General features: G+C 31.8%; 1 protein-coding gene across 4 annotated transcripts in view; it reads left to right on the top strand.

The window, feature by feature from the left end:
* Nucleotides 1-15870, top strand: part of LOC105346244 (secretin receptor) — a 31374-nt gene extending 15504 nt beyond the window's left edge. For 3 of the 4 annotated variants that reach the window (XM_034454802.2, XM_034454803.2, XM_034454801.2), the window contains exons 3-16: nucleotides 1155-1225; nucleotides 1783-1886; nucleotides 2234-2342; nucleotides 4698-4817; nucleotides 5397-5527; nucleotides 6187-6281; nucleotides 6699-6867; nucleotides 7475-7631; nucleotides 8366-8426; nucleotides 8678-8747; nucleotides 11166-11257; nucleotides 13726-13864; nucleotides 14791-14832; nucleotides 14947-15870. In XM_034454802.2, the coding sequence (XP_034310693.1) occupies nucleotides 1812-1886; nucleotides 2234-2342; nucleotides 4698-4817; nucleotides 5397-5527; nucleotides 6187-6281; nucleotides 6699-6867; nucleotides 7475-7631; nucleotides 8366-8426; nucleotides 8678-8747; nucleotides 11166-11257; nucleotides 13726-13864; nucleotides 14791-14832; nucleotides 14947-15273 (1587 nt within the window). In that variant the 5' untranslated portion in view covers nucleotides 1155-1225; nucleotides 1783-1811 and the 3' untranslated portion in view covers nucleotides 15274-15870. The remainder of the gene's footprint in view (nucleotides 1-1154; nucleotides 1226-1782; nucleotides 1887-2233; nucleotides 2343-4697; nucleotides 4818-5396; nucleotides 5528-6186; nucleotides 6282-6698; nucleotides 6868-7474; nucleotides 7632-8365; nucleotides 8427-8677; nucleotides 8748-11165; nucleotides 11258-13725; nucleotides 13865-14790; nucleotides 14833-14946) is intronic. The other variant, XM_034454804.2, reaches the window with a different exon arrangement.
* Nucleotides 15871-16590: the final 720 nt, after the last annotated feature.

Here is a 16590-nt window from a genome sequence, read left to right as displayed (position 1 = left end):
ACCGGAAGTTGAAAATACAAGCATGATCTAGAATTTGATGAACACAAATGATCACGGATAAACTTAGACTATAATAGAGTTCCATTTCATTCACTTATAAACCTAAAAGCACTGTCAATTACAAACCAGGCGTGTGCTCATCCTTAGGTTACGTTTATTGTTCTTCAATAAAAAAGTAGTCTTATGGTTGATGAAACAATTTAATTATAGGGTATTATTTCCAAATGGCTTCATTTTACAGCCAGGAAGTATCCTTTCGATCTCTTTTACCCAGTTCCTCCGACTTAACGGTTTTAATGTATTTCACGTTTGAGTAGATTAATAATCTCCTGTTCTGGCATATTTGTACATGAACATTGTCCGTCGTTCATGCTTCCTTACATGTGTATGGATTCTAAAATGCTATGGAGAGACAATGTCTTGCACAGTATTTTAATTTAAAACCTCACAATTATCGTAATATGATTTCGCCTAATACGATTTTTAAGTTAATTTGATACCCATTTCTCTATGAATACAAACAAACATGCATTATCTGTATAGCTAAATAAATGTACTTCAACCAATTTCTGTAGTATTTTCGATATGATACAATCATGTTCCATTGCAAGCACTTTGAAAATACAAAACAAAAAACAAAAACAACCCCTCCTTCCAAAAAAAAAACGCAAGCAAAATCCACGCATGCGCACTCCAAAATAATTTGAAAAATACCCTGCCAACTCAAATTTATTAAAAATTATTGTTTATGTTTTAAATCTGCAACCAAACTACGACGGCACATGTGTGCAACTTAGGAAAGTCCAATCTTATATTCATGTACATTACTAATCTAGGAGGACATATAAACGATAATATAAACATGTTTGTTTTTGGGGAAAAAATCCAACTAAACTAAAGAAATACATGAAACGCCAAACTATTACATGCAAGTCAGTAATAAAGCTCAGCTCAATTTTACGTTTCATTTTGTTTGCTACATTTATACTGGCCAAATCACAAGGATGGGATTTGGATGATCCTCCAAATCGATTGCGTAAGGAAATTCTATCTTCAGAAGAGAGCATCAACATTGTTGTGTTTGATCGCCTATTTGTCACAAGTCTGGACCGCTTATGGTCTCTGTTGAGTTATTTTGGTTCATTTTGCTTCAGATGCTGCAGTAAAAAGGGGGCATAAAAGGTCACGCTATCGTGGGGAAATGGAATTTCCGGATTATTTTTATGTGAGTATGAAAATCTTCTCTGTTTGATTACTGGCAGTAAAAACGACTCTCTTCTAGAATAGACATTATGAAGGAGATAAAGTTTATAATAGAAGTTTTGGGTTATGATACTTAAAAAAAGGAATAAACATTTTGTATATGTACTTTCTAATCGCCTTATGATTTGAAAAAAAAGAAGAAAATTATATCAAACGAACTCGTGAAGTTTTGAGATTTTTTTCTAACTTTAACTAATTAAAAAAACAAACCCTCAGCAATTAAACGGAGTGTTTAATATATCCACAAGTAATGGAAATGACAATGGTTATGAATCTAAGTAAGACAGTAATTTTATTATAAGTATTTATTATTTATACACATAATTTCATACCAAAATAATTTCATAACAGATGAAGCATTTTGGTAACAGCTATTATATTGTAATAAATTATTTTAAAATTTTACGTTACCTTACGTGAAATTTTTGATTATACAAATACATTCGGCATGAGCTTTAGAAATATTGGATTTTTAAAATTATTTGTTGTTTTATTTTCATTTTCATTTTTTTTAATTAGCTCCTCCGGTGACCCCTTTAGAACCTCACATGAACCCCAACATGCCTGCATGCTGTCCCGGATTCTTCATCCTCCTAGTTCTACTTTTACCCGGAACTCAAGGGGTACGCTTAAGGGAAATTGAAATTCTAATCCTTCTTTGAATGCAATGTATTTAAACGTGATAATGGGCAGAAAATTAGAACTGTATTGTAAACAAATGAAAATACAAATGTAATAATCAGATAATACACATCACTGTAAACAAATATTTCGTAGATATTACGGGTCTTCTCTAAAATAAAAAAGAATAGACCAGAAATTTAACCGACATTTCTCCAAAACACCCTTCCAAAAAATAAAATGCTCGAATATATCTTGACACGATACCGAGCCTGTGTCGTGGCGTTTGATTATGTACTACAATTGTACTGTTTTGAGTACTAACTATTTCTTTGAATGTGTGTTACAGAATATTGTGCTGGTGTCCTTAGAAGAACAGACAAGATTGCTGAATGAAGCCCTCCACAAATGCGTGCTTTATATTTTGGACTCCGAGGCAAACAGTAGTTCTCAGAACGGTGAGTTCTTGAAAATAAAATGTAGTTAATCTTAAATTGCAGGGGATTGTTGCTTTATATCTCTGAGAACACTTCGAATCATGTTACCTTTAAACCTTTTAAATACTATACGTACAAATATACATGCATTAGCGGTGCACCCATCCAAGCAAAGCGGACTTAAAACCATTTTAACAATAGCTTGGACTTTGAGTAGTTGTGTTAAACAGCAATGTGACGTAGGCCTGTCTATTACAGTGTCGGCCACTCAGCCATGGCTCTCTGAAATCAACAAGATTTGTCTGGCTTTTGAGCTAAGATTACGCAATCGGTAAATAGTTCGCTTGCAACCGCGTCATTTTTAACTTGTTTTGACGCAAGAATTAGATAACTACGTCCTACTGAAAGTCCAAGGTCTTGTTAAAATGGTTCCATCTTGTGAGCTGCATTCGAATCTCCAATTTTTTTACTTCATTTTTGTTTCGATACTTTTTTCCCCTTCTCTATTTAATGGTTACCGATTTTGTAATACTTTGATTTACACCTTTTTTATGTTGAATTTCAAGAGATTTTCTTACAGTGTATATAATTAGAAATGCATATTAGGAGTGATTCCTATGGTCATTATCTTAACTAACTATTTCAGTTTCTTATATAAAAGTAGGCAATCAATTTATTAAATTTAGTTCATCTTGGTTTATTAATTGAACATCGGGTACAATCTATAGTAAACCTGATTTATTTTTTCATACTAGTAATTTTCGGTGTTTACTTTTCTTTCGTCCATTACTCATACTAATCATATACGCATCGCATCATCTGATTTAATTTGAATAAGAAGCAGTGAGTTTCAAAAAAAAAATAATTAAGATCAAGAAAAAATAATGTAGGATATATATGTACATTATGATAAAGAAGAAAATCCGTCTAATGCAAAAACGGGTTTAATCTTCAAAGACTTAATCCGTCTCTTGTTTTCCAGTTTTCTACATGTATCATTCTATTGATCATTGTGACTCATTAAAAGAAATCAAAGCAACCTTTCCACACAAGATTTCCAATTTTTTCTCCAATTAAGCAGAATATTAAGAAGTTCCATTGTGGGTTCAATCATTTGAAATTCACAAGACTCGAACGGATCGGAATTCGCTCTTTTTATTTCATTTTTGATTGAATCTGGGATCAAAGAATATCAGTCACTATATTTATAAGCAAGAGAGCAAGCGTTAATGACTTCAAGATCTAGACAGTCATTTTATTCTGGTTCATTTGGGATAATATCGAGATTATTAGGAATTGAACATGCGTCAAGTCTATTCGTAATATACCATTACGGAAAGACAGTGAACTGATTTTGAAAGGGTGACAATTAAATTCAATTCAATTATTCACTGAATACTAATATCAAAATGGTAAATGGGATACAATTTAACCGATAATAAACAATATAACTAACATACAATGAAATACAATATAACTGATAATATGCAATTATACAATATTAGCCTACTTACATACAATCAAATACAGTATAACCGATAATATTCAACTACATGTATACAATATTTACATCACATAATCTCCAAACTGTTTTCTTTACGTACATGCGTACATACCTACATGTATATTACAAAATTGATTAAAAGAATTTATAGGGTTTCTTTTGGCAATTCTATATTTGAATATGGAACTCAGAAAATATTTGTGATTTAGGGGAAGATTGCATTGGATTTTTCTTTATTTTCTGTAATTACTTTACAGTAATTTAACCTTGAACGAATATAATTCATGTTGTCTTATAAGTTCCACCTTTCACAGTGCTGATTGAAAATAGTTCTTTTGCTTACATCTTCGATGATTCGTAAAAAGTCTTCTTTTACATTGTATAGAAACCAGTTACGATTTGACAAAACTTAACTATAGCAATCTGTAATGATTCGTGAAAACTTACTATAACAGCGGTAACAATTCTTATATGTATTATAACTGAACCATAGCAATCTGCCATGCTTCTAAAAACTTAAGTTTTCAGTCAAGATTCGTCAAAACTTAACTTAAGCAATCAGTACATTGTAATCATTCTTAGATTAAACTTAAATAAACAATCAGTAATGGTTCTGAAAACTTCACTATGGCAATCTGCCATGTTTCCAAAAACTTAACGATAACAGTGTGTAATAATTCTTTCAACTTAACTCTATAATGTCATTATGCTATTATACTTCTTGACATTTTACCATGATAGCAATCTATAATAACTGGCGTGACATTTTACCATAACAATCTGTAATGATTTGGCAAAATATTTCCATAGCACTGATTGTATTCATAGCCCTCGGAAACTTTAATGACCGAATCATTTGACTGTACTTGCAGTATCAGAGGGGTCGTATTGTCCTGCCACATGGGACTCCTTGGCTTGTTGGCCGCAGACCAAGGCCGGGGAAACAGCCGTCATATCTTGCCCGAATTATCTCAACCAGTTCGACTCTGCAGGTATTTATATGCATGTAAACCACATTCAGACTTGTTCTAGCCGTAATCTTTTTCTTTTCTTTTTTTTTGACTGGGTGATTTCTCCAACCTTTCCCTCCATTGAAAAGGGAAGGTTTTCGAATTTGATACTATAAATTGATGAAGCTTGATGGTAAACAGATATTATTTTCATACTTTCATCTTCGAAATTTAATGAATTTAATAAATATCTCAGCAGCGAAAAATCTAATAACATTTTGTTGAAAAATTGATTAAACTCTACAGCAAATACATGGAATTTTGTCAATTAGCTGTTCTTTGTTTAAAGGAAGAAAGACTTAGTATACAACCAACTGAACATTGCTGCGCCATTCTTACTCTAAAAAATGGCTATAGCTTTAAAACACAATCCAAAGCATAGTAGTTCAAGTAAAATATTTTTGAATATCAGCATTGATGAAGTGTGCATGTATATAATGACATCATTTTATGCAATTACGTCATTTGCCATGATGTCTAATTTGACTTTTTTTTTAAGACACGTAATTTTAAAAAATTAATACAAAAAAATTGTATACTTTATAATCTTTTTTTTAAAAGCCAAAGCATATAGAAACTGTACCGGAAACGGAACATGGCTTTTCATACCGGAACTGAATTCAACATGGTCCGACTACCGCGCATGCGTCATAATCAATCCCGGAATCACAGTTGTGCCCAAACTTATAGAGGTACGTAACATTTCATTCGATTATACACAAGATATTGGATGGTTAGTGAGATGAAACTATTATAAAACAGATGTACTGTTAATCTAAATTATCAATCAGGCCACTTGGTCGGAAATAAATATATTGAGGTTATCAATGTAGTTTATCTGATAAATTTATATAAATAGTAAAATAGATGGTTTATCGGGCAAATACAAACATTATTTATATTGTAACTGGTAAAACTTATGTTTGATTCATTTATTTATCAAATCATATGACTTATACATGTATTTAAAAGTACATGAGTTGTGCAGTCGTATCTGTACTCTTGTGCATGTAAATAATATACATGTATCTGTCTGTTTGATTTTAAAGTGCAGTGGTATGCACATCATTGGCCTTATTGTAACAATAAATGATTTCAGTTAAAATAATTTTTTATTAAAAAAAAAACCCAATGGTTTTCTGTTTTTTTGAATTTATAATTAGTGGACAATTTTGATTGTTTTCGTCAAAATTTCAACCGATCTAGTATTTTCTTAAATTGTGCACAGCTAACCAGTTGCAAAGTTTTTTCAGTGATGTACTGGGTAATCATTTCCTTCCAATGTTCAGTTAAAGCCCTGTATGATCGAAAATAAGCTAAAGTAAATGCTCTTTTAATTTTTTTCTGTTAGGATCACATGCCGTCCATTACCCTTATGTACAACATTGGATACGGGGTGTCGCTAGTGTCGTTGCTCCTGGCAACCGTCATTATGCTAATGTTCAGGTACGACCCCATCAGTGGTTCTTTTATGAAAGAAACAGTTTGAAGATATTTAACATTTCATAAATTCTTCTGTCTTAATTAAACCGAAACTTTCAAATATTGAAAACCAAGGTAGTCGTACCCTCAGAACTGATAAATCGTTATGACTCTCTCTCTCTCTCTCTCTCTCTCTCTCTCTCTCTCTCTCTCTCTCTCTCTCTCTCTAAAATCCTTCTCTCTATTCATCTGTATATTTCTTGTCTGAGTTTTTTTTATGCATTGGTATTAAAAAAAATCCGTCCAATTTAAAATTTTGATACAATTTTACTTTCTGTACATGTTAAGTTATTATAACATCGTTAAATTTTTGTGCATGAGCAATATGCTCTGTTGTAAACTTTGAATTACTACATTACCCGTCTTTTTGTCTTGAAACAGAAAACTTCGTTGCCCTCGGACGACCATCCACATCAACCTATTTGCATCTTTTATGATTAGAGCCTCGTTCTCATTCATGAAGGAAAATTTATTGGTCAGTGGAGTAGGTTTCCCAATTGACGTCACAGAATCATCCAATGGATTGGTGGAATTCAAAAGTGAAGGATCTGTAAGCTCTCTTTTCGATTTATTCTCTATAAATATCAATTACAACCTTTTATTTAACATTAGAGTGGGATAATTGGATTGATTTTCTTTTCCTGGAGAACCTGGACATCTTATAAACGCCTACATACGATGTCTGACAAAACAGAAGCACGACTTTAATTCCTTTAATATGGGGAAACGTTTTTCTTACAAAATCATGTGGCGGAATGTAAACATTTGACTATTTTTTAAAGAAGTTTTTAAATCTGACAGAACGATAACCGGAGTCAGGATTTTATTTCTAAAGAAAATACAGAAGAAGCAATTTTGAATACATTATACTTTGTGTTTTAATGTACATGTGGCAGGTGTAATATATATTTTGATAGGGGACAATAGCGCTACATTTACATTGGCACAACACATGTTCTTACATGTAAACTGCCGTAACAATAATCACCTTTCAAACTTGCAAAAAAAAAAAAATACTCAGAACGGAGTAGAGTCTGGTAGAAAAAAAAATCAAGATAGGTCATATGAAGGAAACATGGCCGATGGTATACATATTTTATGCTTTAATATGATTATAAATCGCATTTATTTTAAATTAGTTTCTCCTTCTTTTCCAGCATTGGGAATGCAAATTTTTCTTCACGATGTTCTACTATTTTCTGGGCGCCAATTACATGTGGATCTTAGTAGAAGGCTTGTATTTGCACATGTTGGTTTCCGTTGCGATCTTCTCGGAGAACAGTGGCGTCAAATGGCTGGTCTTGTTTGGGTGGGGTATGTTCATGTTACAATATACTTTATACTCTTAATTTTGATTGAATGATAATATTTTGAATTAAGATTAACGTGTTTTCAGTTGAATGTTTGTAAAAGGAATATATATAACAAATGTAAGGCATGAATCTAATTTAAGGCAACAGTCTGAGTACATCTGGAATGCATTAAATAGTTTATAATAAGAATTTAACTAAAAAGAAAATGTACGTGAATTTCAAATGAAAATGTTCGTCTTCACGTTATACTGTATACAAGGTTATTTTCGCCCCATGTAATTTTCGCCTTTCTACATTTGCAAACAATTTCACCCTGTCTTGAATTCTCCCAGAAACAGTTGTGTTAAAAGAGAGATATTATGAGACATTAAAGTACGCCCAGTCTTGAATTCGCTCGCTGAAAACGAGGGCGAAAGGATAAAAATTAAAACGGGGGCGAATATTTCTCTGTTTACAGTATTTCACAAAATGATAACATATAATACCTATAATATAGCAGTATCGCAGTAAACATCAATATTACTTCTCGTGAGTTTTCCCAATGCTCTTTTTTCATTCGAATTTTACGTGAAATTGGTATGTGAAATTCCTATAAAGCACAATGTATAATTATGGTTTGTGAGTACCGGAAATATGCCAAACATTTTGATATAATCTTTGTTTAATATTAGACACGGTAAGACAGATTCAATGTTGTACGTATGACAATCAGTTGTTTTATATTTTGATATTTAGCCTCTCAGCTTGTGTGTGTTATTCCCTGGGTGATAGTGAGGGCAACATTGGAGGATGTTTTGTAAGTATCATCCCATGCAAATCAATCTATTAGCATAATACTAAAATTTCGGGGTAGTTCATGTACATGTACATGTATATGAATGCTCATTTTGTTATGTTTGCATATTTTATTTTTCGAAGCTCAACATCAAATCTATTTATATCACAAATCTGAATTTCAATGCCGTCTAATGAAATCAACATCAAAGTTTCGGTTAATTTAAAATTCAGTGAATCAAATGCCATTGATTTTATGTTATTTTGTTTCAGATGTTGGAACACCCATCCAACATCAGGCTATTTTTGGATATTACGTGGCCCAATCGTGATTTCTGTTGTGGTAAATATAATATCAATAAAATGAGAAGAAAAAAAGGTTTTATCATAATTAGTAAGTAAAGTGAATGGATAGTGTGATTTTTATTCATGTATTCAAGTAATTTCGGTGGAAAATAATTCAAATTAAGGTCAGACGTGACTTATCTTCTACCATTATTTTCTATTTTTTCCCATCTGTAAATTTTGAAATTTCCACTACGTAATTCCGTAATTCATTTTCGTGGTGGTATAATATTTTTCTAATATTCAGAAAAGATATAGCTTTAACTTTAAAAATCGCCTGGTAATGTACCCTAAATTTTGGGTATTGACAGGGTTTAATGCAAATAACGAAAGAATACTCTTTAAAGGAAAATTATCTAAAACTGAGGAACGTCTCATGTGTCTTTAACATTCATTACTATAATATTATGAGGAAGAGAAATATAAAATTTGAATAAAGGCTACATTTGTTTTAACTTACTTAAAGGGTACCTGCAGCCAAGCTAATGTGAAACATATGTCAAAGAGTTTAATTACCAAAATTTAATGCAAAAATCCACATCGAAATCGATGCAAAAATAACGGAGTTACGCCGCTTCAAAGTGGCTATTTTTACCTGCTTTGGGAAATCTAATCAAGAGAAAACAGAATTAGGCGATAACGAGGCTTCAGCGGAAGTGACGTCACGAGGTCAACAAGGGGGAAATTTCTTTACAAAGCTATACAAATTAAATTCGATTTTTCAGCCAAAATGATTAATATAGGTCTGATGTTTTGACGTATCTAGTTATTTTAAGTATTGTAGATTTAGAAATTTGTATCCGTAATTATTTGATTACAGTCAGATTTATATTTAAATGATTTTAAAATTTGCTATTCTCGTCGCCCTTTTACCGATGAATACGATATCTTAAAACGCTTGCATGGGCAGATTTATGTTCATTATTCATTCTTTGATTACATAATATCCTTTCACACACGAGTGATCCGAGACAATGACACAGGTAAACAGGTAAACTAACGAAGCCACTGCTCCAGACACACGTGTATATGGGGTATGTATACACATGGTACACGACTCTGGTGAACAAAGAGAGGGTTTCACACCTCTGGACTGGTAAATTGAATTGTGTATAATTAGCTACTCGATTGTTAAACAATAAAAAAGAAAAATGAATTAGACTGTGTGAATCAAGCATTCGTAAGCTAATACCTGTATATAGTCTGTCAATCAGTGATTAAAGAGTATCAAATAGTAAAACTAATGTTCGAAGTAATTGCCTTTATTGTTACTTATCTAATCACTGAAATAATGACCAAATTTTCAATTCAGCAATTTAATCCTTTTTTTTATGTGATCAAGTAATTATTTCGGAAGTAATTACATTTACGTTGGTCTAAATTTCTTATTTAATCAAGTGCAACTTTCTTTCGAGCGCGATGGTCAGCAATTTAATTAACGCTTTAACTCCACATTACTTAAATTGTTATACTGACAGCGAATAATTATGAAATCTGAATAAACTTGAACATTTTGACAAAGGATGTAAATAAATGTAAAATGAAATTCCATTATCGTATTTTTTTAAAAGAATACGAGACAGACCTTATCATGCAGCCATCTTGGACTTTCGCCTTGATCTGTTTATAATCCCGTGTTTGTTTGTTAAAGAATGCATACTATTTTGATTGTTATTAGTCCTATATCATTATTATTGAATAATCGGGCGAAATCATTTGTAATTTTATGCCTTATACGAGGAATAGACCCCACGTTACCTTTTACGAAATATGTATTATCAATATTATTAATCAGTTAATAATGTCACGGAAACATCATTCGAAAGAATGACAATATTAACAAAATATGTTTCTTAAAACAAAAGTTTGATTAATTGCCATTTTGCTACATATGCCGTGCATTTATATGCAAAATGTGTTACACATATTTGACTAAATTCATGAAGTAAACAATTTTCCGAATTCGGCATTTTTGTTCGATAAAAAACGGGTTTAAACTCAAACAACAGTATATTTAGTCATCCAGGGTTGATAAAGAAATAAAACAACAGAAAAAATGTTCATATATCGATAAAACAATGCAAGAAAACGAACAGTTTTCATACGATATTCCTGTTTCTCATACAGTCGCGTTGACCCCGTGACGTCACAGTTCATCTCGCGCCAAATCGGCTTGATTCAAAACTCGTTCAGGTGTGAAATCGGGTTTTCCCCAAATATCTCGAAAACTACTTATGCGATCGCTGTAAAATTTTCAGGATGATGTTTTTACACATAGATCTTCATTATATCAAAAACTGACCGGCACTGCAGGTACCCTTTAATATTTAATAAGAGGTAACACATTTTTTTGGAAACATGCATAGCTAGCATTATCAAGTCAATTATTTTAGTAAAAATGTCTCATTTTTGACAGGTTAATTTTGTGATTTTCATCAACATTATTAGAATACTCTTCACCAAGCTAAACGCATTTAATGCAAATGAAACGAAGAAATTCAGGTACAAGTAAGTAAAATTTTCCTTATCATTACTGAATTGAATTTTACTAAGAAATGCATGTTTATATGACACCGTAACTATTTTAGGTTGTACATATTATAAATAATATGCATGATAAATTTATCCCATTTACTTGTAGTAAAAAAATTGATATTCATGGGTGAGAGAGAATAACACTCTTTTGAATAATGATTATCGACTTTTTAGACAGATTTACTACCTGTTTGATTAGACAAATTCCTCTAATTCCAGGTCTTGCTCATTGTGTTGATAAGTACAAAATATATGTTTCATTTTTTTTCTAATTTCACAAATAACGTAGTACTTTTTGTGTTGTAGAGACAATTTTTATTTCTATTTGACAAATAGTCTCTTTGTAGTCTCTATTTAACTTCACTATTTTAACTTTTACACGTTGTTTCGTGTAGTTGAGTTGTAGAATTGCATGTTCATTTCAAATAAAGGCCAAATTAAGAGGACTCGATGGACGTGGCCATTTTTACGTTATACATGTATTTATCTCCTTTATTTGAAGAGCTCTATATATCTACACTGTATATAGAAAAATGTTCAAGCTTTAAAGCTGAAGTATTTGGATTATGGCTTTACCATGTGAGAGTTCACGGCCAAAAATGTCATGTTTAAAATTTAAGGCAGATCTATGGTTAATTTGTCGACTATCCAGCCTCCTTAATCTTATTTGAAAAAGGACCAGTTACATATAACTAAATGGAACCCGAAGTACATGTATGCATGCTTCTTTATTTCTTTGATTTTAATAGAAAATTTACCTTAACTTGGTACTGGTGTTGGTGGTACAATGAACTTATACAATTACACGCTTTGTGACTCCATCACCTACTTATGAAACTTGTCTTAAAAGGCAGGAATGGTCAATCATACTCAATTTGAGACTTTTATAACCTTCTCAAAAAGAAGAGTCCCAAAGAGATATTCATATTTGAAAGGTCAAGAAATTCATTTTTAACTCAACAGATTTATAAATTACATGAATATATAAAAAAATAATTATATTAAAAACTGTTTGGTTTAAGCGATTTAAATATGATTGATTGATCATCCAGCCGCTTCAAATTGTAAGACATTGTAGTTTTGTTTTGAGTGAATAGTTCATGTTTCAACAAGTCCGAAAATTTATGTTTTTTGTGATTTTCTGCCTTAAGTTTTTTTCCCTGTGATTAATTAATTGTCCTTTTACTGCAATTAATTAATGTTTTAATTTGTTCCATGAGTAATCAATGTTCCATTCTGTGTTTAACCCACTAAGGACTTTCTTGATTTTCACTTTACATTTACTAACTTGAAAACAGCGATTGTTCTAGCATTCTGTTTTTGGCAGTAAAGCATGGGGATAAAGAATAAATTAAAGCAATATGCGCTGTATTTTTTGAATTTTATTTTGCTGCAAAAACCTGCTAGTATGATAAGCCTGCATATAACTTAAAGTTTTATGATAAATGAGATTTGAAAAAATTATTAATTTTTGTCAAAGGAAATATTTCTCTTTTAAGGAATATATATAGCAAATCAATTTTTGTACAGGACGACAATAATTCAATTTTGCTCCAAATAATGCTTCTTAACGGCCTTTTCCACAAAAATATGGCTAACAGAAATTTAAAAACCATAATATTTTTGTCATTTTAGTATAGAGGAACAATGCAGCTCATATTGCTTTAAGAAATAAAAAAGACCTCGTTCAACTATGGATCTACGTTTAAGATGTTTAATCAATTAGTACAACTAATACTAATATCATATACAGTGTACTAGACACTGACCACATTAACATCTTCATCATCACACTATGTTAATTGTTGTACCTTTGTGATTGAGTTTTTTGAGGGAGAGAGATTTTAAAAAAAAAACGGGGATAGCCCCATCTGTAAAAAGACAACGTCTAATAAAAGTTTTGATACAAGCGCACGCGCTTATCCTATCCAGAGAGACTAAAATATAGATCTTCACAACAAGGCAGACAACTTGATTTTTCGATGGAATTTTCATACACACTTGTATTTGTTATGTTTAAATGATAAATAAAATATATCTTTTTCTGTCTCTTAGACTTATCTGGTCCTAATGATACATTTAGTCTTATATAACAATTTCTTTCTTTAGATTTCAGTTGCAAGGAAAAATTATTCTATGTATTTTAAATACTTTTTTTAAAAAATTAAACATCAAGAGGAAAAGAGGCGAATTCAAAATCTGTATTTGTTAATGATTATCCTATTATTTCTCTGTTAGAGTTTATCACGAATCATGTTATTTTTTCCACGAAAACATTAAAGAAGGATTGTCTTGCTGACATATAGTTAGAAAACCTTATATATCATGTACAAAGAATATAAATCTCATCCCAAAAAAATTCCATGAAGTTTCAGAGTAAAACAATATACAAGGTGAAGCAGTATGATGACCCGTACATTTTTTTTACTTGAATGTTTTAGAAAGCTGGCCAAGTCCACCCTGGTCCTGATCCCCCTGTTTGGGGTCCATTATATCGTTTTTGTGGGGCTGCCGGACAGTGTGAGCGATGAAGCGGAACTGGTCAAACTTTACTTTGAAATGTTCTTCAATTCGTTCCAAGTAAGTGTGCATGTAAGATGTAAGATTGTTTGCATTTTAATGCATACTGTAAACAGGGTTATTTTCGCCCTTCTTTACTTGTAAATGATTTCGTCCCATCTTGAATTCGCCCAGAGATTTGTACAAGTCATGTATTTAAAGAGAGATAATCTGAGACATTGAATTTCATTCAGTCTAAAATTTGCTTGCTGACATGTGGTGGCTAAAGGGGCGAAAATAAAACGAGGACGTATATATCCCAGTATACAGTTTTCAAAGAAAATATAATACCAGTCGCAAATATCGATTATATATAAATAAACGAATTCTCAATTCCTAGAATCCAAAAACTGAATGGGATCAGTAAAACGGTATCCGCTAATGTTCAACTCCGTCAAAAGATCAAATAAATGTTGAAAAAGAAAAAAAAATAGTAATGGAAGATGCACGATAGGGTTATGAAAAAAATAATTATTCATTATCTGTTTCTTTAGTACACTCAATAACGGCAATGAGAAAAAAAACCCATTTAAAACGTGAGCTGAAAATTCGTCACACCGGTCAAAAAACATGTACATGTAATATCGTATTTGATATTAAAACATTTGATAAGCACAAACTATAATAAATTTTAAAGCTACCCTATTGTTTACTAAACAACAGCAAAACGTCTTTGGCCAAGGGCTTTAACTTCATTTTTAGTAAATTTGATATAAGAAACATGTTATTTTGAACTCATTTGTAGCGAACCTTGAAAAAAATTAAATCATTTTGGTTTTAACTTTTTCAGTATCTACTAAGAAAGACTTCATCAAAGATGATTTTTTTTATTTTTCTTCTTTGTTGACAGAATTTTCTAACACCTACTTTTTTATGTCATTGATACATGTAAAAGATAACTCAAGAAATTTGAATATTACAATGAAAGTTATCTCTCTCTTTTGCAGGGCTCTATTGTGGCACTGATTTTCTGTTTCTTCAACGGAGAGGTATTAAATTGTTAAAGATCATACTCACTATTGATGTTCCGGATCTAGATCTTCATGTACATGTATACACACTCCATGTATATACGTTATAATTGTTAACATTTATTTTGAAAGGTGCAATCAGAGATAAAGAAGAAGTGGCGGCGGTTTCTTATCTCCCGTGGCAGAGGTATAAGTCGTCGCAATACGTGTAACACCGTGACGTCATTCATGTCACGCACGCGTGGTGGGTCTTTGGGATCTACAACAAATTCCCAAGAGTCAAAAGACCATCCAAATCAAAATGGAAATTGCACTCGCGAAACCTCAGTAAACTGTTTTAACGAAGAGCTGCACCCACTGCAGAAAAGCATAGTGAACGAGAACGGGTTTTACCTACACCACAACGGAAGTGACGAATATAAACCGTTCAACTGTGACTTAAGTGAAGAAACTTGCTGAGACGTTGAAATTGATATGCTCTAAATATATCATGGAAAGTGAAAGTGACCAGTTCATTCATCTTTATCAGTCGAATGGGAACGGAAGTGACGAATATAAACCGTTCAACTGTGACCTAAGCAAAAGAACTTGTTGAAACGTTCAAATGAAGTTTGAATAAATATGCCATGGAAAGTGAAAATGGCCAGTTCATTTGGCTATATGACTCTTAACGGAACGGATGGGACGAATATAAAACGTTCAACGTGACTTATGTAAAGAAATTTGCTGAAGTTTTCAAATTGATTTTAAGAAATAGGCCATGGAAAGTGAAATTGAAAGTGGCCTGTTTATTTGTAATCGTAACTACTCGGCCATTTCCGGAAAAGGGCGAGCGGGATCCGAATGGCCTAAAGGAGTCCAAACGGAACGGAAGTGCTGAATAAAAAACATTTCAACTATGACCCAATCGAAGAAACTTGTTGAAACGTTCGAATGGACTTCAACTAAATATGCCGTGGAATATTTAAATGAAAGTGTCAGTTCATTCGGCTATAGTAGTCTGTTATTCGATTTAATGTACAACAGAACTTCGAGTGTTATAGTGATTTTTTTAGGGGAAAAAATCCCAGACTTCGAATTAATCTTGAAGACTCGATTTCCTTGATAATGTGAAATACTTTTGTGAAGGCAGCAATTTACTTTCCGAAGGAGAGTGAGAAATCGTAAAGGGTGATTCCGATTTGAATAATGCACCATTGATTTTTATAAATCAACTTAACTCATCAGATCTTTCCATTTAGAATCTCAAACTTCATAAAGTAACTTTAAATGCGTATTGTAAAGAAATAACATTTATCATGCAATCAATTATAAAAGTTTACAAAAATGAAAGGTACAAGCAAATGTATTATAATGTAGAAGGTTAAACGTCCTTAGTTTTTTTTTTAGACGAAAAGTGGTTCGTTGAAAGAAGAATGCGAAGTCATTAGGTGATATACAAATAATGTTTTTTGTTTATTTTGTTTGTCGAGGGATATTTGATTTATGCAAAACAAATAACTGCATTTTAATATTATGACATCTTATTTGCCTGAAGAACATAGCTAACAGATTTCTTATAAAATGATCAATAATACTTAATTATTTTTCTAATTTAATTGTGCATGAAATTGAGAAGCCAAATATCTTGGGTACCAACTTTTAACACTAATTCATCTCAATTTAAACCAAGTGAACGTTAAACTTACCCTCTAAAACTGTTGTTTTGTGAGATTTCAACGAATTTTTTTTATCACGAAAAAAAAATTAAAAAATTAAATTTCCCGAACAAATTTG

Source organism: Magallana gigas, chromosome 10, assembly GCF_963853765.1.
Source record: "Magallana gigas chromosome 10, xbMagGiga1.1, whole genome shotgun sequence".
Lineage (NCBI taxonomy): Eukaryota > Metazoa > Mollusca > Bivalvia > Ostreida > Ostreidae > Magallana > Magallana gigas.
This window is presented reverse-complemented; position numbering and strand designations above follow the sequence as displayed.